The sequence below is a fragment of the Vicugna pacos genome, chromosome 9, assembly GCF_048564905.1.
Source record: "Vicugna pacos chromosome 9, VicPac4, whole genome shotgun sequence".
NCBI classification, from domain to species: Eukaryota; Metazoa; Chordata; class Mammalia; order Artiodactyla; family Camelidae; genus Vicugna; species Vicugna pacos.
This window is the reverse complement of record NC_132995.1, coordinates 54,309,987-54,337,884: the sequence shown is the minus strand read 5'-3', so window position 1 is coordinate 54,337,884 and position 27,898 is coordinate 54,309,987. Positions and strand designations below refer to the sequence as shown.

The 27,898-nt window shown below is 46.5% G+C and overlaps 1 protein-coding gene across 1 annotated transcript; it reads right to left on the bottom strand.

Annotated features, from left to right (window-relative positions):
• Positions 1-27: 27 nt before the first annotated feature.
• Positions 28-27,545, bottom strand: LOC140698227 (NBPF family member NBPF4-like). Its single transcript, XM_072967871.1, has 18 exons — positions 27,479-27,545; positions 26,490-26,714; positions 22,055-22,343; positions 21,859-21,971; positions 20,138-20,348; positions 18,420-18,549; positions 17,544-17,758; positions 16,441-16,492; positions 15,361-15,575; positions 14,316-14,367; positions 13,313-13,527; positions 10,798-10,849; positions 9,858-10,033; positions 8,760-8,811; positions 7,695-7,885; positions 5,226-5,453; positions 3,052-3,257; positions 28-1,434 (listed from the first exon to the last, which is right to left on the bottom strand). Exons 4-17 carry the CDS (start codon positions 21,877-21,879, stop codon positions 3,061-3,063), a joined length of 2,007 nt encoding a protein of 668 aa, XP_072823972.1. The 5' UTR covers positions 21,880-21,971; positions 22,055-22,343; positions 26,490-26,714; positions 27,479-27,545; the 3' UTR covers positions 28-1,434; positions 3,052-3,060.
• Between the last annotated feature and the right edge of the window lie 353 nt (positions 27,546-27,898).

Here is a 27,898-nt window from a genome sequence, read left to right as displayed (position 1 = left end):
TGAATTGAAAAATACACAACTTCACAGTAAAACTCCAAAGAACTTTTTAATGAAATGGAAGGGGTAGGGATTGTCTTTTCCACAGCACAATGCCAGCAGTACAAATAAACTGACTGATTTGGAAAAGTTCCGCTGTACAAACACAAATATGGTCATTGACACACATCAGGGATCGATCAGGGACGGTAAAAGAATGGTTTTTTGTTTCTTTGTTAGAGAATGAGAATCATAGAATAAGATCTTTATACACTCTCGAAGAGCTACTCGTCAAATGACTGATTCTAGACAGAAAAACGTGTGTTCCAATGTACGGATCTCACTGGCTCCTCCCTCTATAGCCAAATGTTCAGTGCTTAGATGACAAGAGTGGTGACAGGCAAAGTGGACATTCTTCATCTCCAGAGGGGCTGTGCTACGAAGCACACAGTGTGCACTATGTGGTGCCCTTGGCAGAAGGCTAGGCCCGAGTTTAATCATGAGGAAGGGTCAGACAACTGCAGAATGTAGACTTCTGAGCCAGACAACTGACCTGTCCTCTGCAAACAAGTCAATGTCACCACCATTAAAGACAAACACAGTAAGGTGAGGAGAGGTTTTGGGCTCAAAAGAACTAAAGAAATATAGTAGCACAATCTCTTTAGTTCTTTGGAACCCAAAATAACTCTTCTCCTTTCTGTCATCCCGTTTGTGGAGGCATTGGCAGTTTGAAAAAGACAGGCCAGTTGTCCTGTTCAATGGTCTAGATTCTACAGTTGTCTGATAACTTCCTTGCGATGAAACTCGAACGAAACCTGTTCAGCACGGACACTGCATGTTCAAAGCCGCCTGCACCGAGCACAGCCCATCTGGTGGCAGAGAAGGTCCAGGCTGACATGTTGCCTTCTTCCACCTGCTCCAGATGCCAGTGTGAACAGGATGGCAATTGAGAGGAGTGAGCATTACGGTCTCTCAAAGCTGAGTATCCATCAAAGCGCTGGTCTCCTTTTCAATGGGTAACGTTTGGAGGCTGATGCCTGGGAGTTCTCCCATCAAATCAGTGTTTTGCAATAATAATCATGGGATGGGGCTGGTGGTTGTGATGATGATTCTCAGGAAAGGATCCCTGCAGTGTTCTGTGTGGACTTGAACTTGATTTCATGCTGTAGACTTTTTGCATCTAGTAGGAAAAATAAATTTGATGATGCGGTGTCTTCCAAATTGGAATATCTGTTCAGAGTAGCTAAAATACTGGGTAGCTGTGAAAGAGAGACAGAAGAGAGATACAGAGACAGAGGAGAGATAGAGGGACAAGGAGAATGACAGAGGGATCAAATGTGGGTCTCTGTTGGGTTCTGTTGATGGCTGCGCCTGGGGGGATGACCACATGTTTGGAAGAGGCAAGAGCAGCCCGGGATCGTCTTGATAGGAGGAGCTGAAGGTCGAGCCCGAGGCTGGCTGAAGGGAAAAGTGAGATCCACACGTTAGAAGAAATCCCTCCTGAAACAAACGTGCAGACTGTGGTGCAGAATCTAGGGTCCCCTGTCCTCGCCCCACCAGTGTTTGGGGACACGCCACCTCACAGCTGCTGCAGAGTCTTAGCCAGATCCCCACCGCTGGCTCCTCAGCAACCAACTGACTTTTGATTGCCCTTGACCTGGACCGAAGTGCTGCCTTTCTCACATGTCCCAGGGACGGATGGGCTGAGCATCCCTCATATACATTCAGAAACAGACTGCTGTCTGGAGCAAGGATCCTTGGGACACTCCTCTACTGCTTCCTGATATTCCACCAGATCCATAGTCCTTCCAATCCCTAGATGCATGTCAGCAGAGCTTTTCAAAATACTAATGCCCAAACCTCACCTCAGAACGTTAGAATCAGAATATCAAGGGGTTGGGTCAAGTCATTCATGTTAGATAGATCCAAGCTCACCCAGCGTTTCTTCATGATAGCAAGATTTAGAGCTACCCACTAGACTACACTACTTCACACCTTTCTTTTTCCTTCGCTTCATTACTTCCACCATGAACTCCTGTCCCGCTGGCCATGAAGATTTTTTCACCTTCCTTCTCACAGTCTAGAGGAAATCACTTGCCTTCTCAAACGGCCTTGCCTGAGGCAATGATCTTCTTGTATCCTGTATACCTGAGTCTTCATAAATCTGCCCCAGGTTAATTCACTGTGATGCTCTCCTAGATTCCCTGGCGTCAGGTGCCAACTCAGCCCATGTTTTTTCCTGGACTTTCACTGAACATGTAGTAAGAGTCATGTGAGTAAAAGGAAGAGAGGTCTGAAACCCTAGGCACGTCACGCTCTTTGTGTTCTGTCAACACATGGCCTGTGCCTCTGCTTTTGGCCAATGTCCCTTTAGGGTGCCATCTACCGTCCTCCACCTAATGCCAGCTCCAGTAAGGCACTGGGAGCCCCATGGACATTAGCACAGAGCTGACCACCAGTGTCTGGCGAGAAACCTGACTCCAGGCCAGTCCAGCGCTCCCACCTATGACAGAGATTTATATTTGGTTCCTGTAACCAGGGTTCTCATTCCTCAGTTGTACCAATTTTATTCACGTGGAGACGTCGAGGAGTGAAGGTTGTCCTAGCTGTGTTCTGCAAAACCCAACCCATGTGCATGTGATTCATGACGTCAGTGATTCTGGAAGAGGCAGTGGAGTGGAGGGAGGAAGGGTAGGGAAAGGAAGGCAATGACACCAAGGGAGTGTGTGATTTCAGGCAAAGAACCCCGTGTTCAGGGCCCTAAATGATGCTCTTCTGATGAGGAGGACCGCGGGGCCGGGCTTCCCAGTAGCTACGAGTAGAGGTGAGAAGAAATACCAGGGCAGCAGCAGCAGCAGCAGGAACACAGCAGAGTTCACAGTACAAACAGAAAGTGGGGATGGAAGGGCCTGGCAGGGTGGCAGCTCCCACAGAAAAACAAGGAAAGACCAGACGCAGGTAGGATCAACTCTTCAGTGAATGAACAAGGAAGAGAAAAGAGAGTGGAGTCTGAGCTGTAATCTTAGATGAGGAGCAACAGGGAAGACATGAATGGAAGGGCCTAGATGTCATTACCTCTGTCCCCTAAGCTTGAAGGCCAGGGAATCTGCATGCAATTCTCCACTTGCTGCGCAGCACTTTTCTTCGCAGAATCTTCTGTTTCAGGACACTGGAGGCATTGCTGTTGCTAGAGACTTGACACTCATGTTGGCTGGCACTTGAGCCCTCACCCTCCACCTTGGGGGGGTTCTTCATTCCAATGGAAGCATCCAAGCCCAGCTCTGAAGATAACACCACAGAAAACAGGATCCACTGTTATACATGACCTTACAATGACTTACTCGTCTACCAAGTGGAACATCAAGTAAGCAAAGTGTCCAGGAACAAGAGAGGCCATCTCAGCGTCCCTGCCAGGTGAAGCCAGTGGAGACACCTTGGTAGTTTTCACTTTTGTTGATCGTCCCCAAACTATGTATTTCTGGTAAGATTGCCAAGAGGAAAACATCTTCACATTGCCAAAAGAATATTTGTTAAAGAAAAATAGAATTCATGAAAACAAAAATTTCCCAGTTAGAAAAGACAAAGGCAAGGAAATCAGGGCATTCAGAGGTTATACTACTGGAAGGGAAGGGATTGTAGAAAGTAAAGAAATTCAACGTTGAAACAAAACCTCAACATGCAAAGAACTGGGGAAGTCCCAAACGGGAAATTGTTACATATGTGTATCAGTATATGTTTCCCATATATATGTTCATACGCTATATATAATGTTTATACATACTCAAGCTAAATAAGGCATGGAAGATGTTTAAAAAACATACAACAACTCTCACAATTGTGTGTGTGTATAAAGGAAGAAATGGATATTGGAACTGAGATGTTGAATGCATCATTGTAAGAGCCTCTGATGAGTTGACTTTGAAAAAGGAAAAAGAAACATATAAGAGGAATAAGAGAGGTAAGGTGGTAACATGAACTATTAGATCTGGGCGATTATGAGAATAAAGGGCATGAAGACTAGGCATTGCAGCAAAATCTGTTGTGATGCCTGGATTCATACTCGGGCCTCCGGGGAAAGTGAGCAGGAGAGAGAGCGACTGAGCCAGTGGGGCTGATTCCTGGCCAGGAATGTAGGAAGGCAAGGTCAAGAAAAAGAGAGACCAGAGGGAAGGGAACACAAAGAAATACCACTAGGGCTAATGGCACTTGTCATGGCCACACATCCCTAACATGCCCTGAGCCCTTCCCATGAGATCTTTGTAAGGTGGTCAGTGGTGCTCCTTCTTCTCTCACCTCCCCTCTCCTCATTTCTCAGATGAGGCCATTGCCTGACAGATGAGCACCAGGCGGGCCCAGTCTCTAATGGAGATACTGAGAGCAGTAGAGGGGAAAGATGAATACGACTGAGATGACATGTACGTGAGGGTTTGAAAGCTCATTTACGAAAATCAGAGAAGAGTGGGATCATGGTAAGAAAACTGAGGACATGACCGTGGAGATGAGTGAAGAGGACAAATTAAATGGAGTATCAGAAAAGAACCTGAGGGGCTCGCCTCATCTACAAAGGTGGTTCTTTCTTTTAAATAAAGGGCTAAAAACAGAAAAACAACCGCCATGTGAAACAGCAGACTGAAGTGTACGGTCAGTCTTTACGTTGCTACATAACGTTAGAAACTCACTGTTACTGAGTGCACCTGACAGGGGAAAATTGGCTTGAGGATGGATGATGAGAAGAGAACACTGGCAAACGTGCCTTTCTGAGAAAGCGAGGGAAGACGGGGTCTAGAGAAAGTGTTGACCATCCAAAGTCCCGCATTTCAGCTGAGAGACTGCATTTGCACGCACTGTGTAAGTGTGAAATCTCCAGCAAGATACATGGGTAGAGAACACACAGTCACAGGTGCGCTGACGCAGGTTTTATCGAACCAGGGACTCTGGGAACTATGTTTCTGAACACTGAAAACAACCCTGGAAGGCAGATTTAACTTTCGGGAGGTCAGATAAGGGAAAAAAGAAGTGAATACCTCAGAAGATAAATAAGTTGCTTCAGTTAAAAAACCAGGCGTTTGCAAACCCAGGACCTGGGGCAGAGCCGGCCCTAAATCTAAGGCTCTTGCTCGCTACCCTCTGTTAGAGCATTGAGGATTTCGAGAGGACATGAAAGGAGCATGGCAGAGGCCCCACTGTCTCCTCCACCCCCAGCCCTGGAACGACCAGCTCTTGGACTACAGCTTCCTTTCCTTTCTTACCTTGGAGGGGCGGCCATTGGTCTCCAGACTCAGTGTTGGCTGTGAAGCCCCACACGGTGGAGGAAAGGCCGAGCCTGGCGTTGCCGTCACCACAGTCAAACTGCTGGTCCCGCTGCAGCTGCAGGTGATGGGTCACCTGGGAGCTTGTCTGCAGTTGTGCTTGTGAAGCTTGCATCTCTGACCCTTGGAAACTCAAAGGCCCTTGGGGACGGTCCTCCCAGGAGTCACCTGAAAGGAGAGAACAGTTCAGTAGGGCCAATGCAACTTTCCCTTTGTCAGCCCCTCCCACGACACCCATTTCTGCCGTCGCTGCCTATCACGGAGACGACCCAGTCAGCCAGACAACAGAGGCACACGTCATGGACATGAAGGAGATTTCATTTTCACGGCTGTGCCTGGGGACGCTGAGATGGCAGGTGCCAGGCGGCAACATCGCTGAGATCAAAAATCACCCACTTGGGTCCAGAGGGTACTGGAAGGCAGATGAGGTCATGACTTTGGGTCTGTTATTAGCGACCTTTCCTTGTAGCCTGGAGACAAGGTTCTGGACAGGCCTCAGGGAAGGGAGGACAAAGAATCGTTGATGTCTAAGTAGAATACAGAAGTAACAAGAGAAGTAGGGCCTAAAGGCTTCAAATTCCACTAGAAAAGGGACTTGGGAGACTATAGCACGGGGACCAAGTTATGAGAACTCTTCCCACTTCTAGAGCCTTCTCAACTCCCTTCCCCGTGTGTTTTGACTGGCCTTCCAGCCACCACACGGGGATACGTCCTGTGGCTACATGTGTCCTGGGTGGGCTGGTGGATATTAGCACCTGTAAGTAGGGTAGCTGAGGTCTGAGTCCCTTACTGGAAGCTACAGAATCAGGATGTCTGGTTCTTCTGGGAGATGATACAGTGCACATTCCTTATATTACACCCCCCTGCAGGGGCACCAGGCACTGCTCCTCATCAAACATGTTTACATTCACCGTGAAATGAATCCGTATTCTCAGAAAGTGGGCTAACCAAAGAGCTCAACTAGCTCATCCAGTCCAGGTCAGGCTCAGGTGGGCTCATGGCCCACGGGGCCTGCTCCCCATTGCTGTGGGGCTCCCCTCACAGGTCCGCCCTCAAGACCCGCCTGCTCAACAAGGTTTGTTTCAGTGTTTCTTAAACGTGTCTCTCCTGTGTCTGTTACCACGTCGTCTTCCAGAGGGCGCACTCTGTCTGAGTCTCATGAGTGACTGATCCAGCCTCCTTCTAACTGCTTCGTCTGATTCTGTCTCTCCACACTATCAGCAGTCTCACCAGTCTTACTCAGCCTGTGGAAACTGGTACTCCCCACTCTCCCTACATGAACTCAAATCCTCACCTTGCCTGGACTGTCCTGCTACCTTCCGGCCCCTCTTTCTTCGGGAACATCACTTCCCACATCCCCCTTGTCCAACTCCTCCCTGGATGTGAGCTGCCCCTCCTGACCCCAGCCCTGCACCAGGACCTTGTAGAGCTTCCTGGGCTTTTCCTAGAATCACTGCTCTCAGCCTCTTGTGCCCTTCTCATTCCATCCAGGCAGTCTATTCATCATTAATCACTGGATTTCAGGATACTTAATAAGGTTTACTGATAATTCACATTGGTGTGAAGGGTAACATCTCTGAAATTAAAAACTTTATTATGTGAAACAATTTCAAACCCAGTAAACCCACGCTCAAATGCTATTTTGAATCACATTCTAGCATTATTTTAAAATAGCATTATTTTAAATATCATTTCGTTTTCTCTCCCTTTTCCCAACAAATGGGTTTTATTAAACTGTGCTTTGAAAATTCTTTCCATTTGCATGGGAAAAGGCAAAATATTTCATCAAACATCACAAGGAATCCCCAACAGGATTAGTTTGGAAAGTAGAGAAGAGCCTCCAAAAAATCTGAAGTTGTCTTTAAAGATCAAGTGTTTGTGCTGTGCCTACAGCATTTCTCCCTGATCAGGGCGGATGGGGCGAAAGAGCAGATCTCCTGTGGCCTCACTGCCAGTATCACAGCTGTACACACTGTTCACAGGCCATGATCAGAAGCCACAAAGAGGACGGATCCAAGGATAATTGATGTTTCCCATTCATTCACCTCAGCCCATTTGTGTCGGGGATTTTGGCCTCTCCTGCCCATTCTGAATCATGGCCTGGCAGGGCTGGGCCACATCCCACACATCTCACTTCCCGTCTCCAGCCTTTTGATTCCAACAGCCTACAATGGTGCAGGTGGTCCAGGTGACAGAAGGCATCCTGAGACGTGGGGAAAGGAAAGTTCTCTTACTCACATGATGCCTTCTGCAAATTAAATCCAACAGCCTGATTCAAATCAACACAAGTCTCAGGGCTTGTTTACAGAAATGACTCACATAATCTATAGAGGTCGTTGACTACAAAGACTATAGAGGATACCTGGGGACCCATTAGGAGCTGTCTGGCCTGTCCAGGGGAGTACTCACCATCTACAGCAAGCGCTGAGAAGACTCCCTGTTGGTCCCATGGGAATGAGACACCTCTGTAAGGCCTACAGGAGTCTGACAGGTCATGGCCAACTGAACTAGTCAAATAACATCCATCCAGTGAGTCCTGTGGGTCTTCATTCTCTTCTCCTACCGGCTGCTCACTAAGGAGCCTTGTGGAGTCAGGCGGACTGATGATTAAACAAAACGGATGAGTGAACACAGGGTCCTAGCTGGGTTTGATGGGAGCGTTAAGGGACTGGTGGCAGAAAACAAATGGAAATTCTCCACAAAGGGAGATATAACAATCGTCCTCCATCTGGGGCCAGAGTGTGCTTACAGTGGGAATAGGAGAGACAGCAGGAGGTGGTCCCAGCACTGACCAGAAAATGAGCTCCGGACGAAGGAGACAGAACTACCCCAGTCCACAACAGTGAGGACACACACACTCAGAAACTGCAAAGGAGGCTTGAAGCCTTGCACGAAGCTGGTTGAAATTGACATACAACAGCTGAGTGAACAAGACTCTGGCAGCATAATCCTGTGTCTCCAATGCCATTTCTCTACTACTGAGATGTGACATGAGTGTCCTTTTTCTAGGTATATTTCTTTTTAGGAAATACTTGTCAGTGTGGTAAGAACAAAGAAGCAGAGGCCGATATGCATCTTACGCTGCTTTGAATGAAAAGAGAGATGAGGGGAGGCCAAGAAATCCTGGAACTAATAAGCAGCCCTGCAGCAACTGAAAGCAGTTACTCTCTTTGAGGGAGATTATCAAAGGGGCTTATAAAAGTACCACCGTCAAAACAGACAGCACTGTTACAGGGACACACTGTGGTTTTCTGAATGGAAGAATGAGGTATCTGCAGCAGTTTCTCATTTCTCTGGATCTGACCTCACCATATGTCAACATTAAATTAAGAGCCATGATTCGTTATTACGCTATAGAACAGAAATGGACACAACATTGTCAACTGACTAGACTCTGATATCAATCAATCAATCAATCAATCAATCATTAATTAGCATAAAGGAAACAAAAGACCCATGATTCTTCAGAATTACCTGGAACGTATGCAGTCTTGTTCTTTCTCTTCCTCAACAACAGTATGATTGTCTATGGATCAATTCAGACAGGGCAAGAAACATTAATCAGATCCCACTATACGTGTTAATACGGAGGTATCCAATACTATCGCAGGGAAAAATTATCACCAGAAGCACGGGAGGATAATGGAAGAAGAACATCCCAGGAGGCCTCCCGTGGCCTCCCGTGGAGCTGCCTGGGTTTGCTTTCCTGATCACTGGGCGGTCTCTCCTCAGTCAGGTCGATCCTCACCACACTCACGCTTTCCAAGTCTGAGTCAAAAGTGAAATGTATCTTTTCCCCACAGATTCTGAGGAATAGCCCATCTGCATTCTAAAAAGAATACCGGGATATTCAGCCCTTCCCTCACTGTATGCTGGGTGGTTTAGCAGAATTTATACACTGAAAACAGACTACTGGTTGGAATCTACAAACCCTAGCATGAAAATGAGCTTTCTGCTAAAGAGAAACATCAACCCTCGATGGAGCGGGGAAATGCTGGCTTCAGCTGCACTCCATGGAAACATACATGCAAGGTGATGGTAGAGCTGCTTGTGTCCTGCTGTTCAGGTTGCTGCTCCACTAAGACAGTCAAGTTAGAGGAGACAGACACTGGGGATGACAGCAGTGACCCCAGGGAAACAACAAATCCAGAGATGTAGTTAAGGCTGTCAACATCTTTTGAAACGCATAGAAACTCAAGGGGTATTTTAGGGTATGAACATGAGAAGATTATAAGTAAGAAGAGACATTTGATGGGAATCAGGAAAAAAGGCACCTCAGTACAAAGGCACAGAGGTGAGTGACACTGACACCCTTGCTTTGGGTTCAGTGATCTACTTTGAGGCCCAAAGCATATGGTTGCCCTGGGATAAGGAAGAGAGCACAGCTCCCTGACCCACGTGATGTCTGTGCTTAAAACTCAATTCTGGGACCTAAACCTTCTCAATATATCTCTATAGGGTGTGCCCACAGGGATGCCATAGCTCAGCACCGCCAGAGGTGTGAAGTACAAAAGACACAAAGTCCACCTGGCAGTCCAGTTGGAGGTTTATCATACTGAGAAAAGTACTCACTGGTGACATCCCGAGCATAAGAGAGTTCCAATCCCTCAAATGAGTAGATGGCAGCGCTCCTAGAAGGCCAGAAGGAGTCTGACAGGTTTCGAAGAACTGAGTAAATCAAATAGGATTCCTCCACTGGGGGCAGTGGGATGTCATCCTCTACCACCTGCGGCAGCTCCGTGCTGAGCCTAGTGGGTAGGGAGACCAAAGATTACCATAATAGCAATCAGAAATCTAGACTCCTTTCTCCTTTCAATGGAATGTTTAATTGAGTGGTGAAGGAAGCCGAAGGCTGACCCAATAAGCAGGATAAAATATCTTTTCTGGTGGGACAGTGTGTGTTTTTTCAGAGGAGCAGGAGACAGAATTGACAGTGGGTGCTCAGGACCCTGGCCAAATAACAAGCTGATGAAGAAAGAGACTGATTCTCTCTATACCGTAGAATCATGACCCATAACATAGGGCCACGTAACATTGCCTTTCACCCTTTCATTTCGATTGCACTCAGTGCTACATGGAGAGAGAAAGTGCATATAGCTTTGGGGGCACCCTAGTGTCCCAGAAATCTCATGCTACCAAGGCCTCTTTGTAAGATTATTGTGGCAGAATATAATTCTATTACTGTCTATTCACACTCTTGCTATCAAACACATGCCAACATGCGAACACAAAACAGGCAGAAAGCAGATTTGCATCTCACTCTGTCAATCACACAGGAGAGAAAAAATGAGTGCATGAAAATCAGAGTATCAAAAAGAAAACCAAAGTAAGAAGTTAATTAGAAAAGGAAACCATGTAAGTAGCACAATGAAAGCAGAAAAGATTACAAAAAAGGTAATTTCTGGTTGGCAAAGTGGACCATACAGTTGTATTCAGCACTTCCTGCTGTGTCCTGGATTAGGGAACTGCGGAGGTCACATTTTATCAACAGGGTAAAAATATTCAAAATTACCTGGGGACGATTGGCTCTGCTCCTTTCACACCATCTTGATCATTTTGCTTTTCTGTAAATGAGTTCACAGAACAGTTACATTGGGCAAAACCCACTTCCCTATGATCAATACCATGCAAAACTTAGCACAGCAACATGCACGTATGCAATGTGGTAACGGGGTAGTGTGGGAGAAATATTCCGGGAGGCCCTAGACAGAACCTTAGAAGAAGGCACTTGGTATGCTTCTTGAGCCCCTGGACACGTCTCCTTAATATGACAGGATGTCCCCACACTATGTCCTGAGTCTAGGCAAACAGTAACCACATCCTTTTACCCACAGATCCTGAGGGACTGCCTAGCTATTTCTTAGAAGTTTGCACTAATATTCAGAATTTTTCCATCTGAAATGCTGTCTGTTACTGGGGTAGATACATTCTCCATTGACATTAGACTGATGAGCAGAATCTAAACACAAGTCAACACGGTCTTCAGTGCCCCCAAGAAAGGGTGGCCATTCATTTGGTTGCACGTTCCAGGACCCTGCCTTGCTTCAGAGAAACATACCAAAGATGATAGTGGTGCTTGCGTTCAGGTTTCTGAAGCCTCTGGATAAGATAAGACAAATGGAAGGAGATACTTTTGGGTTGACACAAACAATCAAAGAAGTGACATCTCCAAAGATATAAACTAGACTGCCAACACCCTAGGACAGGTCTAGAAACTCAAGGACACTGCTCAGGAACCAAAATTAGAGCATGAAACGCAAGAGAGTCATTCAAAATTAGGAGACCAGAAAGTTACTTCCTATGACACAACTGGAGAGCTCTATGGGAGTCTGGTAGGACCACCTTTGGTCTAGTGATTGGCCAGTGAGACAAACATGACTAGGAATCGAGTAATGTTCACTAACTCAGGGAATGTGTTATTTTAAAGGCAATTGTATGGAACAGAATCGAGAGCCCAGAAATAAACCCACAGAATTACAATCATGTCATCTTCTACAACGGAGGCAAGAATATACGATGGAGAAAAGACAGTCCCTTCAGCAAGCGGCGTTGGGAAAACTGGACAGGCACACATATATCAACGACGTGAGGACACTATAAACAAAAATAAAATCAAAATGGCTTAAACACTTAAATACAAGACAAGACACTATAAACCGCTGAGAAGAAATCATAGACAAATTATTCTTGAACATAAATCTTAGCAATGTTTTCCTGGGGCAGTCTACCCAGGCAAATGAGAAAAAGCAAAAATTAACAAATGGGACGTAATTAAACCTAGAAGCTTTTGCACAGCAAAGGGAACCAAAAGAAAAACAAAACAATAACCTACAAAATGGGAGAAAATAGTTGCAAATGATGCAACTGACAACGGTGGACTTTCCAGTGTATACAAACGTCACATACAGCTTAAAAACAACAACAACAGAAACCCAAAAAATCATATCCAAAAATGGGCACAGGACCTAAAAAGGAATTCTTCAAGGAAGACATGCAAATGGCCAAGAGGTACATGAAAACATGTTGAATACCGCTAATTATCAGACAAATGCAAATCAAAACTGCAATTAAGGATCACCTCACATCAGTCAGAATGGCCTTTATGAAAAAGCTCACAAACCCTAAATGCTGGAAAGGGTGTGGAGAAAAGGGAACCCTCCAACAGTATTGGTGGACATGCAGTTTGGAGCAGCCATTACAGGAAAAGAGGATTGGAGATTCCTCAAAAACTAAAAACACACTTACCATATGATCCAGCAATTCCAATCCTGGGCATACATCCAGAGTGAAGTCTAATTGGAAAAGACACACGCACCCCAATGTTAATAGCAGCACCGTATACGATCGCCAAGACATGGAAACAACCTAAATGACCATCCACAGATACCTGGATAAAGAATCCGTGGCATATTTGTACAATGGAATACTACTCAGCCGTACAAAAGAATAAAATAGGGCCATTTGCAGCAACATGGATGAATTTAGAGATGCTCGTTCAAGGGAAGTAAGCCACAAAGAGAGAGAAAAGGACCACATGATATCACTCATGTACGGAATATAAACGAGAAACAAGAAGACACTAATGAAGTTACCTGCCTAACGGAAATAGACTCCCAGACATACAAAACAAACTTATGGTTGCTGGAGAGAAAGGGGGTGAGAGAAGGGATAAACTGGGAGTTCCAGTTGTGCAAATATTAACTATTATATATAAAGGACGTTAAACAACAAATTTCTTCCGTATAGCACAGGGAATTCTATTCAATATCTTGTAGTAACCTACAATGGAAAAGAATATAAAAATGAATATATGTATGCATATGGACGACTGAAATATCATGCTGTAACCCAGAAACTGACACGTTGTACACTAAACATACTGCAAATAACCAAACGAATAAATAAAGAAACAAATGAAGGCAATAGTAGGGCCTGATTCGAAACATAATGTAAGCTTATAATGTATACATGTCAACAAATTCTCATAGACTAGACAAATCGTGTGGGGTAAAGACAATGCAGACTACCTGGGAGGTCACTTGGAATTTCATCCTCTTTAACATGGGGGCCACCACCGGCTCCCTCCAGGGTAGACATCACTTTCTGTTCATAAAATGCAAATTTTCCATCACTGTGAGTCTCATAGACGTCAGAACCTTCCTGATGAAGGGAAGGAGCCCAAACACCTTCATCCTGGGATTTGTGGAGCACTTCATCCTTCTCAAACTCCTGTAGGTCCGTGCTGTGCCAGGTGGGAAAGGAATGACAGAATATTTAACTAAGACGGTTAGACACCTAATCAGATCACCTGCTATGGAAGGAAAGCATAGGTAGTGGTCACAGAAAGCCAGAGGGAAGGCCCCTTAAAGAGGGAAATGACTCTCCTATATGTGAGGCAGAGTGTGGCCGCCATGGCGTGGGAGAGGGAGAGAGGAGAGAGCAAGAGGCGCTCCGAGCCCTGGCCACACAACCAGCTGTTGAGGGAGGAAACGGACTCTCCCTGTGTGCTACAGGCATGACTCCCAGAACACACAGAGGACTAAATACTGGGTCCACTTTGCAGATATTGTGTTGAACTATATATGCAGTGCTCAAGTGAATACATCTTTTGAGAAAATATAGAATATAAATCAGCATTCAAGCAAAAATTCCTTACATTGTTATAGAATATGAATGTATTTTCTTCTCTTGCACTCAAATACTTATCCAGATGCTGACACCAAACAGCTACAAAACAGATGTGCATCTCACCCTGCTTTTATCCACAGAGAAGACAGCAGCTGACTACAGGGAACCCCAAGTTTGGCTCGTTGACCTGGCTTAAAGCACTGTACATGACTAAACTTGAGAGAGTCACAAATTTAAACACACACAACTGCCACAATGGAAAGAAACACCATTGCTCAAGTGCACGTTTGGCTGTCGAGTGAATGGATGAGACAGTCATATTCAGCACATTCTCTTTTCCCTGGATCTGACGTCTTCTGGTGTCAACATTCACAGTAACAGCCCAGTATTCTTAAGAATTACCTGGGGGTCATTGGCTCTTGTCCAGCTGCTTCGACACACTCATTCTGATTTTCTGGTAAGAAATTCAGAGACAGAAGGTCACCATAAACAAATCACACATCACACATACCAACTCAGTGAACACAGGTACCACAAGGACATTAATATTCTCAGTGCAACAACAGGAAAATTTTAGGAGAGACATTTCACAACACTTGAGTCTCATCAGAATTGGACAGGAATGATGAAACATGTTTCGCTCAACTACTCTGGCTGATCTACTTGAGCGTTCTTCAAATACCACAACTTACGACTCTGTCTAGTAAAGAGTGTATTTTTCCAAAGGTCCAAGAAATCAGCTAAGAAGTTTTATTTACAGTATTGGCTAATTCTGTCACATAATGCGGTTGCTGATGCTATGGAGGAATTTCTGCTTGAGACCAGATAAATTTTACAAACCTTGAAATCCATGGGAAAATCTGGTGCTACACAGAAACCATGGGCATTCAAGGCTGGAGAGACTGCCAGAGCCCAGCCTTACTTCATGGAAACATCCGAGCAAGGGACAGGAACACTTGGTTCTTTCCTGGGTTTTAACCAGCTACTTACCTAAGAGAAGCCAACATCAGGAAGATGAAGACTTGCACAGACATCAGTGAAGCCAGAGACACCACATGACCTAACATATAGGCGAGGCTACCACTCTGTTTGCTCGGGCAAAGAAAGGCCAGGGACACTGTCCAAAAGGAACAGTTAGATCACTATAGGTTGGAAGACGCACTTCACACAAACGATGTCTGAGAGACACTTCCTCCGGATGTTCTGCCAAGGCGGGGGACACTTTGTCACCGCTGACTTGGGTCCCAGGGCCTGACTTTGGCTCCAGGGTCACAGATGCAAGAATTGGGCCTAGAAAGGGATCGAGGCTTCCTGGCTCACATGATGTCTGTCTGCCATAATCCATCCTGTTTCTGGGCTAAAGCAATATGTGCCACTAGGGTCTACCTTCAGAGAAGACTTTCTTCAGACTACACGGTGTGTGGGGGAACAAAAATAGAAAGGCTACCTGGGAGGTCAGTTGGAATTTCACCCTCTGGAACATCGGAGCAATCACCAGCAACATCCGGAGCACGGCCAACTTTCTCTTCATCGAGTGCAAATTTGCCTTCACTGTCTAGCTGGGTGCGGTCAGATCCCTCTTGGAGAAGTGAAGGATTCAAAACACATTCATCCTGGGACTCCAGGAGCACCTCCTCCTTCTCAGGTGCCTCTAGCTCCGCGCTGTGCCAGGTGGGAAAGGGATGACAGAAAATTCAGCTATGTCCATCGGACACCATGTTGTCATAACTGATTTTGATTGAGGGCATAGGATGTAGTCATGAAAAGGAAAGTTGTCAGTCCTCAGAAAGAGGGAACTAACTATTCTTCTTGATGTCAAGCAGAGTGTGGCTGTCAGGGGGTGGCAGAGGGAGAGACCAGTAGTTGCTCGGTGCACTGGCCACACAACATGTGATGAGGAATGAGATTCAAACATCCCAGTGTGGTCCTATCACGATCACGAAGCACAAGTGAACCGCCACACCAGGTGTTATTGCCATCGGCCTCTATCATATTCAGTTTAAGATAAGGTAGTCAAGTGATTCTAACTCTCAAGGTATTCTAGGGCCTCAGAGATATTATCCCTTCTATTTAGGAACAGAAAGGCCTCTAAAGCCTTTCTCTTACTGGTGCCACACGAGAACTACACTTTTTTCTAGCAGTTTTATTGGTGCTTTATTTTTTGAGTTCCTCCTTTGCTGATTCCATTGCTACCTTCCTTACTAACAAGCACTGAAAACTCTGTAAAAGTACTTATTTATCTCATCTTAGTGTTCATTTAGGAGAGTATCCATAGTCTCTGTGTGCGCAGGAAACCCTAAAGGTGGTACATTCTCTTGGGCCGTAGCTACAAGGGCCACAGAGACAGCAGACAACCAAGTGAAAGGGCCGCTTCCATGCTGGGTGATTGAAATCAATCAATGCAATCTGCAGGTTTGCGTTTCTCACATCTGCTACATGACACTGTCTTGCCCTCATGTCTTCATCTTTCTTCTACCCTCTCCGTAGCTCACCTACCCATTACCGGTGCCTAAGACTTCATGGTTACCTGGGGTTGAGTGTTTCTTCTTCCAGTTTATATTCCTCATCTTCATCAACTTCTGCGAACAAATTCACAAATATCCAGTCAGCTTTTCCCCAGTTCACAGACTGCAATCAGAATGGATATATATGGCCATGGGAACATAAATATTTTTGTATGAGTCACTGCTGTGCTCAAGTTCCAATGCAATGTCTTTAAATAATTGGCCTGGTCCAGATGTCTAATCCATCGTTCAGTGTGACACCAAACAGCTGGATGACAATCCCGTCCCCTCTACCTGACATGGGGTCGACATTTAAATGGTCTTTGTTCCCTATACCACTGTACAAGTGTCCACCTCCCATCTCAACCTCTACAACACATTCATCTATCCGGCCAAAAAGTTCTCCCTAGACACAGGCTGTACACCCTTTCACGGCTCTCATAGAGATCCTCTGCTTTGTGAAAGAAGAGGAAAACGACCCTGTCCCACATGCCTCCACGTGCACGGATCCTGGGAACTTCACATGCTCTCTGAGTGTTATCAGTGGAAATTCTCTCTATGGAAATTGCGCACTGAAACAAATTTCCCAACACAACTTCAGCAACGTTCAGTGCCCAATCCAACCCTACACAGTGAAGGGCTTCTCTTTTTCTGAACTGATTCATGAAGATTCCCAGATTAATCACTGCAGCACCATCAACAGACCGTTTGATCCATTGTACAGAAGAGGAACTAGACACTGAAATAGGGAAAATCAATCACTCGCTCACAGTCAGTAAAGGCAACACTCAGGCTGGAGTCTGGGAACTTTGATGCATAGCGCAGGGCACTTTCCACTCCCACAAGCTACCCCCTGTCACATCCTCCTTCCCGGGCTTTAACCCCGGGGGATGCTCTCTTGCCCCAAAGGCCACTGTCCATCAGGGGGAAGCAGGTCGTTGAAACACTGTGACGTCTATCTTGTGCATTTCTCCTCTGTCCTCCCACTCAGCCAGTCCTGGTCCTGTCATGCTCCCCAAAATGAAACATGGAAACAGCACACTCCTAGTCGAGGTGAGGAGTCTCTTACGAGCCAGGAAGCTTTGCCTGAGAGGCTCAGCGCTATCAGAGCCTGTGGCCACGTTACCTGGGCTGAGCTTGCGGGCAAGGCGCTCTGCCAGCCTGCGTCCCTTGGTCAGCTGCTCTTGGAAGCCCTGTCCCTGGTTGTTGTCCAGGTCATCGTGGGTGAGGATGTCCTTCAGCTGCTGGATGAGCAGGACAGAGTCTTCTCTCCCGTCCCGTAATTTCCTCCGTAACTCGGTCAGCTCTCGTGCCTGAGAGCGAATTAGGGTATCGTATTCCCTAAGAAGAGATAGAAGAGACGGTGTTAAAATGCACAGTTGGATGATACGTGGTCAGAGGTTTCAAAGGCAATTCTGTGAGAACATCCCCGAGGAGCCATCACAGCAGAATTCTGGCACATATGGGGGGAATGTCCTGTGGAAAGAGGAGACAAATGGTATAACAAAGGTCTCCTCTGTATCAGGGATACTCTTCTAAGATTCCGTTACGTCCCAGTCATCTTCTTCTTCTGGCAACAAACCCTAATGTCTTCCTAAGCCTGCTTCATGAAGCTGTCTGTTCAGTGTCTCACGGAGCCATGCCCCTTTGCATGTAAAGATCCATGTAGGGTATGTTGGGCAGTGAGTGTCACAAAGTCATACATGGTGTGGACACGTCCAGCTGGTGACAAGTGGAAAGCACAGGAGAATGAGAGAGTCAAGGAAGGATGACAAGGTGTAGTGATTCAGGAGGGGACTGTGATTCAGAGGTCAGTGAGGTACTGGTTGCACAACGTGGTGAAGGTTCCAAAGGCCACTGACTTGTTCACTGGATTTGAATCTGGTGAATTTCATGTACTGTGATGTCCATTTCTGCACTCCCCTGGCCCAAAGTCGCTCGCGGCCCCACTTCGGACAGGCCTACACTTCCCACCAGCCCCCCTGCACAGAGCCCTCCTTACCTGAACCTCTCATCAGCTAGCACTGGCTTCTCTGCCAGCTTCTCTGCCAGCTTCTCTGCCAACGTCACCACCCGAAACTGCAGCTTCTCCCCCAGCACGGATTCAATGATGTCCTTGCACTCTTCACACTCTGAGGAAACAGAGACGCTGCCTCAGGGGAAAGCTGCACACCCTGCTGTGCTCACTGCCCTCCAGGGAGGAGGCAGGGTCCAGCCCAAGGTCAGAGGTAACCCTGCTACAAGGCTCTAGGCAGGGATTTCCACGTCTCATTCCTCAGCCTCCCGACTGCATGGCATTCCATTAGTCCCCATTTCAGAGCTGAGGAACGAGAAACTCCAAGGCACAGAAAGGAAGTAAAGAAGACAAAGTGGCATTAGCAAAGGTCAGAATTCACATCTCCTGAGACTGACCCTGCATCACGGGCCACTCTACCAAGACTTGCAACCTCAGAGGTGAAACACCGAGCACGGGCATGAAGTGGTGGCTTCCTGTGTGGTTGGGATGGACCCTAGGACTAATGGACTCATGGTTCCCTTGTGCTGGGATTTCAGTAATGAAGAAGTACCTCAAAGGGTAAAGAAAATTCTTCTGGATACACTTGTGTGAAATATGTTGCATAAAACTATAAGGACGTGAAAGACATGAGCCAAAATACTAGGATAATCTGTGTTAGTCCAAGTTGCAATGCTAGGAAGTGTCTTTACAATCTGCCTGCACTGTTGTAAGAGTTTTACAAGAATTTACTATTGTTTGCATCTCAAACATGCAGCAACACTGGATGGACAGAGAGGGTAACTGAGGCACAGAAAGAAATGCAGCATGGATTATGAGCCCAGGAAGCCTGGCCGAGAGTCTCTGATCTTCTCTGCACTAGGAAGGGCCTGCCCCACATACTGCTGTGGGTTTTACTAGGGATGGGGTTCTCCCCCACTTACCCTCATTCTCATTTTGGCCACATGTCTCATGATCCAGCCTTCAAGGTCGCCTGGATTTCCTGCTGACCCACATCACCAAAGTTTCACCAGCACAGCAAGAGACAAACTGGGTGATGCAGATTGTCAGATTTCTCCAGAAAACATCCGGACTCTCAACACAGGGTGTCACATGACCTCCTGGGATTCTGGAAGGAGACCCTCCACCCAGGAAACTCAGCTTCCCTCTCACCAGGGAGCCCCTGTCTGAATGGTATCACTCATCGAGACCACGGTTTCCACGAGGACTTGGCTCATCCTTTAGCTCCTTCAAAGCAGGTGCTATCACTGCTTCCCCCAGTGTGTGCTGTCACCACATGACCTCAGTGTAACTGGCACAGTGCTTTGCCACGGTGACCTCAGGGAAGCTTGCTGAGGGCAGTCATTAGTCCCAGACGTTTAGGCGACAGTGATGCAAGACCAGATACACCTCAGCAAAGATTCCAATGGACAGAGTTTAGCTTGTTGTAGAGAGATCTCACGAGGCATCAAGAACTGGGATTTGAACTCTAGTCGCACACTACAGCTCACTACACACCTGGAACATTTGCTCAACTCTTTGTGCCGCAGTTTTCCCATCCTCAGGGAAATGAGGGTCAAATAGCTACTTCTACCTTTCCTGCCTTGTGCTCAGAATGACATTTATGCTGACAAAGGGGTGCAAGGGAAAGTCTGGAGAGTTTCCGTTTCTGAGAGGGAAGAAAGTGATCATTCCCCACGTTGCTGACCATGACCCTTAGGACTTACTGTATTTCTGCAGCTGGTTGGCCAGGTAGTAGGTAGTAGCTTGGCATACAAGGAATTTCTGGGTGAGATCTCGGAAGTCCTGCTTCTGTTTGGTCAGCTCTAAGTGCAGCTCCTGGTTGATCTCCAACAGTGTAACTTCTGCCCTCGGACCACATAAAGGGCCAAGACATTCTGCCATGGTGACGTGAGGTAGAGGATGTAGAGCTGGGGGCTGGGGAGAAGAAACGCAGCATATGATGGATTAAAAACAAGTGAAGCCACATAAATTTAATCAGGATTGAGGCATGACAACAACGGGAGTACTTAACTTACTGTTGGCAACAACTGGATCACCAGCTCACAACACTTGAGGGTCTCGAACCACACAAACGACGTTCAAGAGCACAGAGCTCAGGGCCCCAGGCACTGCCTGCTGCGCAGACTCTAACAGGAGTGATGGAGCGGGCCCTGGCGTGCCAGGTAACCGCCTGCAGTTGCAATAACAGAACTGGACGGTGGGGGAGGGGCATGGAATCCTGGGGGCCCCTGCCTTCCAGTTGCCTAGGCCACGCCGCTTGGGGTCTCATGAACGTCGCCACCTATGGGGACACTCCTTCTCCAGCCACTCTTGATCGCTTTCTACACTTGTGCTGATACCACCAACCTATCTCTTCCCAAAAGTCATCCAAGCATAGTTCTCGTGTTGTCTCCTGTGTCTATAAAAATATCAAGAGATAAAGTGTTTCCTTGAAAGTCTTATTTTCTTAAAGGCTGTCATAAAGTCACACCACTTTCTCATTAAGTGCTCACACATTTTAAGGCTTTTTCACCGTGAAAGATGGCAGACTTGTAGAATGACACGACATTGTCCTCTGGGTCTTTGCCAGTTTTGTGTAAATCACAAAAACTGTAGGACAAAGAGCAGAATATTGTATCATGTGAATGAATAATTCATTTAAACAGTGTTTTCCGTCCTGACTCAATATTCTGTTCACTGCATCCCTTGTTAGCTCAGATCCTCATCTCACTTGGACAACTTCTTGGCTCCATAAACGTACGTCAGGTTTGACGTGCCAGTCTTCTAAACTCCTCCTCTAGGTGTGGATTGCTCTATTTGCTGTTTTTTGCAATGTCACTAAACACTACATTTTATACTTCTCACATATGAATTGCGTTGTAGTCCCACAAAATCTGTCTCCAAGCTGTCTAAATGATAAAAGCAATTTCTGCTTATGTCATTGAATAGAGACCATCTATTTGGAAAGACTTGTCAGCATGACGCTGCTCTTCTATATTCATCCACTTCACCCACATATCGAACAGAAAGGGATCCAAAGCAGTGTTCGTGCAACTTGCTTTGACAGATCTCTTTGAGTTTTACACGTGCCATTGCCCTGGTCTAGATCTGAAAAATAAAACATGGTAAGTTCAAGGTCATGGGTCAGGGAAGGCTGATGATCCTCAGCATTTGTGTGCCCTTGTGCTCAGGGACATAGAAGATTAGCTTGAGAAGAGAAAGACAGGCAGGCAGGGGAAAGTGATGTTCTAAAGGAAGTCCTCACTTTCTCAGCACCTGGGTCGGGTGACCCTGAGATTTAGGAGACACTCAGAAGCATCAGTCCCTTCAGTTTAGCTGCTGCACTAACCTGACTTGAGGGTGAAATGGGTGTGACCAAGTGCCCCGGAGCATTTGTGTCAAGGTTAAAGACGGAAGACTGCATCAGCCACTTAGGAAAGCTTACCTTCTCCCGACCCCAAGTCATCCTCCAACCACACTGCTTAATGCCATTGGTGTGTGAGACGCAGAAGAGGCTTGAAAGAAATCGATTTTCTGCTGTCTGTGGGGCCGCAAATTCTGTGGGGGAAAAAACAAAATGTGCCAAATTTCCTCACTCTACAATGATGAACCCAAAGGCTCACAAAAGGTACTTGGCTTACTTGAAGTCACAAGTATCTCCACTCCTGCGGGGATGTGCTCTTCTGTCAGTCCTTGACCTTTCTCAAATTGTCAGTGTTGGCGAGAGTCAAAGTAGGCTAGTCACTCTATCAAGTGATTGGCAGCACATGGACTAAATATTCAATGGCCATTTTAATCAAATATGTTGCTAAGTTGTCTTCCAAAATCACATACTGCTCTTGTATACAAATCCATTTGCAACTCCCAAAGCCCAAAGCTAGATTTTCCTGATAAGCTGTGGTCATTGTCATCATCTTCATTCACTTTATCCTGTAAATTAAAGGTCTCTGTATTATTACACAATGTCAGGGGCAGGCACGGGCCTACAGCTTGTTTAAGTGCATGAAGAGATTCCTGTGTCTCTGTGGGCCAGTGGAGTTGAGCAGCACTCTTTCTCCTCCATAAGTTATCTCACATTTTTTCCTACAGAATCCTGATTTTTCTATCCATGCTAACAGTTTTATAAAGAACATACGCACTCTGGATACAGTCTTAGTGATGAAATGCTTCCCATTGTACAAATAACTACAAAATAACTCATCAGCCTGAATCCTGGCTTTCCTCACTGAGCAAGCTGTGGGTCAGACTTTGAAGGTTTTTAATAAGCTGGTACTTACTTCATAAATGATATAGAAAGTTATTTTTCATAGCACCTCAAATACTGCACAAGGACTCTAGGAACGTCAACCGAGTAATGAATTCATTATCAATCACCTCAGTTTAGGATGAATTTGGACAACTAGTTTTGACTGGACAGAATGTACTTTTGAGTGTCCTCACACAGAAGTATCATCCCTCAGTGTGAACAGGGTTGTGATGAACCTGGGGCCCTGGAGTTGAAAAGTAATCCGCTCTATCCTTCCATCACTACGTCATGAATGCTTCGTGGATCACTTGGAGGTTATGGTCATTGTCACCCTTGTGAAACCACCAACCCAGCCAATCCCAGCTATGTTATGGTGACCCATCTCTTGGGAACATCCCTCTTTTTTTCAGGCTCCAACTCCATGGGAAGGATGCAAGTTAGAAGGTGACTCTCTCTTTCCCTGAGTGATCTCTGAGCTCATTCACCTCTTACTGCACTGGCTGCTGGTTCAAGGTCAACAACGTTGTTTGTTTCTCTGTTTTGCCAGATCCCAGGTCTCTTTAAGCTAAGTTTGTGCTGACCAGTCTCCCTTAATAACCTTCTCCCTGAACCTTATCCTCAATCTCTCTCTTCAATAACACATGGGACAATCCTGTCTGACCTCCTAAGGTCACTTATTAAAGGGTTTGATAGAAAGGATCTTGGTTTTTGTTTTTTTTTTTCTTAAGGATAACAGCAAGTTCTGGAGTTCTAAGCCTAGCTATCTGACACACAACATAACCTTTCTTTCTGAGGCTCCCTTTGCAGATGCTCATTTCTGGAAAGCTCGTGTGAATTCACTTAAGCCAAACTCTAGGAACACACTTCTCATTAAACAATATGGGTTTTTAGTTCTTTGTAGCCAGTTAGAGACAATATGATCTAAGGAAAAGGGTATCAGAAGGAGTCTCGTATCAGACTTGGGCTTTGGCTGGAAGATACGAAGGAGGATGGGAGGAAGGAGGGTTTGTTCCATATTGAATACTGTGACTCAGCACAGGCAGGTCTATGACTGAAGTACAGATGTGAAAAACATTGCCTTAAGAGAAGAGGAAGTTTGGGATTTTATCGGTTGCACAGTGACCTTGGTTTGTCTGTGCCTGGACAAAATTATAAGGTAGCCTTCTTTTGCCAGATTACTCAGGTCTTAGAATCATCTTGTCTTGAGTTTAATAGTCTTTCTTGGAGATTGTTTATTTCCAACATAAGAAGAAATCAGTTTGGCCCGTAGTGTCACCTCAGTTGAGGCGTCCATTTATGTACCTAATCATTTATCAGCATTTATGGAGTCCCTGCGGGTAAAGCATGGTGTTAATTCTACTGGGGAGATTCACATTGAGCGGCACATTCCTTTCTGAAGAGGGCTTAAACCTGACTCTTCCCAGGACACTGTGGGTTATCAGCAGGTGAGAACACCAAACTCCAAAAGGCTCAACGTGGGGAAAGGGAGATGATGAGAAGGAACCAAGAGTCTCAGCTCACTGTCCTCCACTCAGTGAAATCCATGGGGCTTCTTGTCCGTCTCCTCTCTCACCTTGCCTGGAAACTCTCTCCAGGTGGCAAACTGGAGCAATTGCAGGGCTCACTTGTTTGTTTTCCATTTCTCAGGGATCACTCACTAACCTTTGTTGCCTCACGCTCATTCTCTTGAAAATTCTTCTTTCCTGTGTCTCACCCAGTGTGTTGTCGTCATTTTCTTTTGTCCTTTCTCTCAGGAAAGTAAATCCAACTTCCCTTACTCTGTATTCACATGGCACCCCTTTTAAAACTCCAAGCTGGAAAATGTCTCTCAAGATTCTGAAATGGCTTTTACACGATAAAGAACACAGCCACAACCAGGGCGAAACTAAGGGAAACTCTTAAAGTTTGCATTTTAAAAGCACCCTACCATTTCCAAGGACAAAACTGTCTGAGTCTATATTAGGGGATGCAGAAGTCCCACAGGCCGCTGCCCAAAGACTGAGGGGATGTTCCTTTGAGGTCTGCGCTAAAAACCAGTTCTCTGTGAGCGGAAAGGCCCCTTTAAAAGCGTGTCAGCCTTGGTTACTTGTAATCCCCAAAAGGTCCCTCACGGAAGGATGATCATGACCACAGACAGGCGAAAGGGAACGTGTGCACTTTCATGGGGTGCCTCTAGGGAAACACTGGTCCAAGGCTGACTTATGTTCCTGCGGGAGCGAGGAAGAGACACCAGATGTTTCAGGTCCCTATGCTGGAAACCAGTCACTGAAGGATGGGCAAAGATTCCCAGACTCTCTTTCGGGAACCTCACTGTATCGTTCCAATAGAGACCCCGGAAAATACTCCACTCACAAAATCTTTCTCCCCTAGTTGGTAGAAAATGTTCTGGTGCCTGACTTGCTACGCCCTGGACACCGTGCTAGATACTACTGCTTGTGAGTTGGGGTTATTGCATGTCCGATATAAAAGACAAAAGTAAAACTGGGGAAAGCTAGGTAGACTATCAGAAACATCTGTCTTCCCTGGGCTGGGAGAGGCAGTCACCTGTCCACATAGGTCTCCCTGAGTTCAAGATCTCAAGTGGTGTTTCTGCAGTAAAGGAGTAAGATGACCAACTCTCTCTTTCCAACAGAAAATGGGGAGTGGAACTAGTCTGAAATAAAGTGTTCCTATTTTGCGGATTAAGACCTTAATCTTCATTCACCTGGAAGGTTGTTAATTCACAGTCTGTCACCTGAAGGAAATGCAGCATTTTTTCCCCAAAGCAACTTAGAAGGGGAGCAGGAAGCTTTGCCCTCTGGGGAAAATGTGTCCCAGAAGTGCCTTCCAAGACTTTACCCCAACTATTAAAGAGAATAAATGGTCTCTTATTCACCATAAATGGCAGTAAAGAGTTCAAACACAGTTCCCCGATACTACAATTTGTGTATTCACGATTGCCAGTTTTGGGGAAATGATAAGTGTCAGCACATTCGAGGTTCAGTGCATAAGCCTCACTTTGGGAAAACTGCCTTCCACTTTGATCATGGTATCCATCTGCCCTTGTCGCAAACGACTGCAAGATATTAATAATAGAAGAAATAGTGTGAGGGAGAACAGAGCATACGAGAGGACTCTGTAATATCTGCTTCATGTATGTGTACACCTAAACCTGTGTAAAAAGCAGTGTCATTGGAGAAAACTCAATGTTCATTGACAGATGACTGGATAAAGAAGTCGTGGTGTGTATATACAATGGAATACGACTCAGCCGTAAGGAAGAATAAAATAATGTCATTTGGAGCAACACAAATGGACCAGGACACTGTCATTTAAAGTGAAGTAAGCTAGAAACAGAAAAAAAAATACCATATGCTATCACTTACATGTGGAATCTAAAAAAACAAAACAAAACCACAAAAGGACTTATTTATAAGTCAGAAACAGATTCACAGACATAGAAAACCAACTTATGGTCACCAGTGGGGGAAAGGGGATGAGAAGGGGTTCATTGGGAATTGAAGATGTGAGGATGCTCACTACTACATATAAAGTAGATAAGCAGCAACCTTCTTCTTCTATACAGCACAGAGAACTACATTCAATATCTTGTGGTAATGCAAAATGAATCGAAACAGTAATATATATATATATATAACTGAAAAAGTACGCCGTACACCAGAAATTGACACAACGCTGTAAACTGAGTACACTTTAATTTAAAAATTAAAAAAAATAAAAAAGCAATGTTGTTCAATGTTTTAAAACGGTAAGCACACAACACCCTGAAATCAAAGTGTTGGTGGCACCCTGTGATGGCTGGTTATGACTGACTGTGGAGATGCACCAACCTGGAGTCTGAGAAGTTGATATCCACGCCCTTTCTTCAGCCTCCATCAGCATGGCAGGTCCTGTGGAATCCACAGGTCCCATCAGGTAGGTCAAGGTGTGGTTGGTTGCTCCAGAAGGTGCAGAGAGACCAGAGGCATCTGGTGAGACCCCGATGGCGAGAATCCATCGCGCTGGGCCGAGCTCCGTCAATACCCAGGACGACTGAGCTTCCACAGCTGCACGCCCTGCGCCCACAGAGCAAAGCTAGTGAGGACAAGAACTGAGAGCTACAGGTCGCTGCCTGAAGCATAAAAGCAGCTCAGGAGGGAGGCTTGGTAGATTGGGACACTGAGAAGCAGGAGAATGAGTGGAAGTAAGACTAGAACGTTCCGTGCTGGGCTTGAAGCACAGGTCTTCCAGTTAGCAGTCGTAGGCTCCTGTTGTGCTCAGAGCAGGATTATAAAATCTTACGCTGTTGCCACGCGGAGCGAACGTGCTCCCCAACCCCTCCCTCCTCGGCTGGAAGCCCATTCAGACCCGCTGGCTCTGGGCACACGGGCTGGCTCTTCACGGGGGCACGCTCGGGGCCTGACACCAGGAAGCGGCACACGACGCCCCATCGCGGGACCCCATGGCCTTGGCCGCCAGGTCCCCGCCACCCTGGAGCCCCCTCAGCTGACGACCCCGCCTCTCGGGCAGACGTCCCCCATGTACCACCTTCCCTGCGCTCACATGGCGCGTTGCACCCTCCCCACAAAGGGAGGCTGGGAAAGGCTTTCCAAAGGGGCCGCTCTTGGAAGCTCTCACACTGGCTGCTGAAGCCCTGAAACGTCAGGAGCATGGAAACGTGTAGAAGCCAGTCGAGCAGTACACGGAGCTCCCCACCCGAGACCGAGCGTCGCCTGTAGTCTCGGGGACGCGAGAGGCCAGGAAGGAGGGACCCGGAAAGCGAAGAGGAGAAAGAAGGGAGAGGGGAAAGAGGCCAGAAGAAACGCTGTCACCTCCTTACCCCCGACCATCCCCCACGGGGCAGACGAGGCCAGGCTCTGGCGGGGCTCCGCCTAGGGGTCTTTAGGCTCCGAACACGACTCCCAGCAGAGGAATGAGGCCCCCGATGGAAGCCGGCCGGGCTTCTACCGTTTCCACCTCCGGTCCAACGGCGGGGCAGTCCCAGGGAGACCCGAGGGCTGCTCTGAGGGTCGCAGAGCTCCCAGGGCGGGGGGAAAAGGACAGCTGAACACAAAAGGTAAGGAACGCTTTTTGCATCTTTTCTTTCCTGGCGGGAATTTTACCTCAGAGCAGAAACCTGAGGTAATCCCGGCACAGCAGGTGGATTTCGGGCAAGGTTTAAAAGCCCTGCCTGTGGATCATCCCCGAGCGGACGTCGTCTCATCCACGAGGTAGAAACCTGCGGGATCGCGCCGACGGA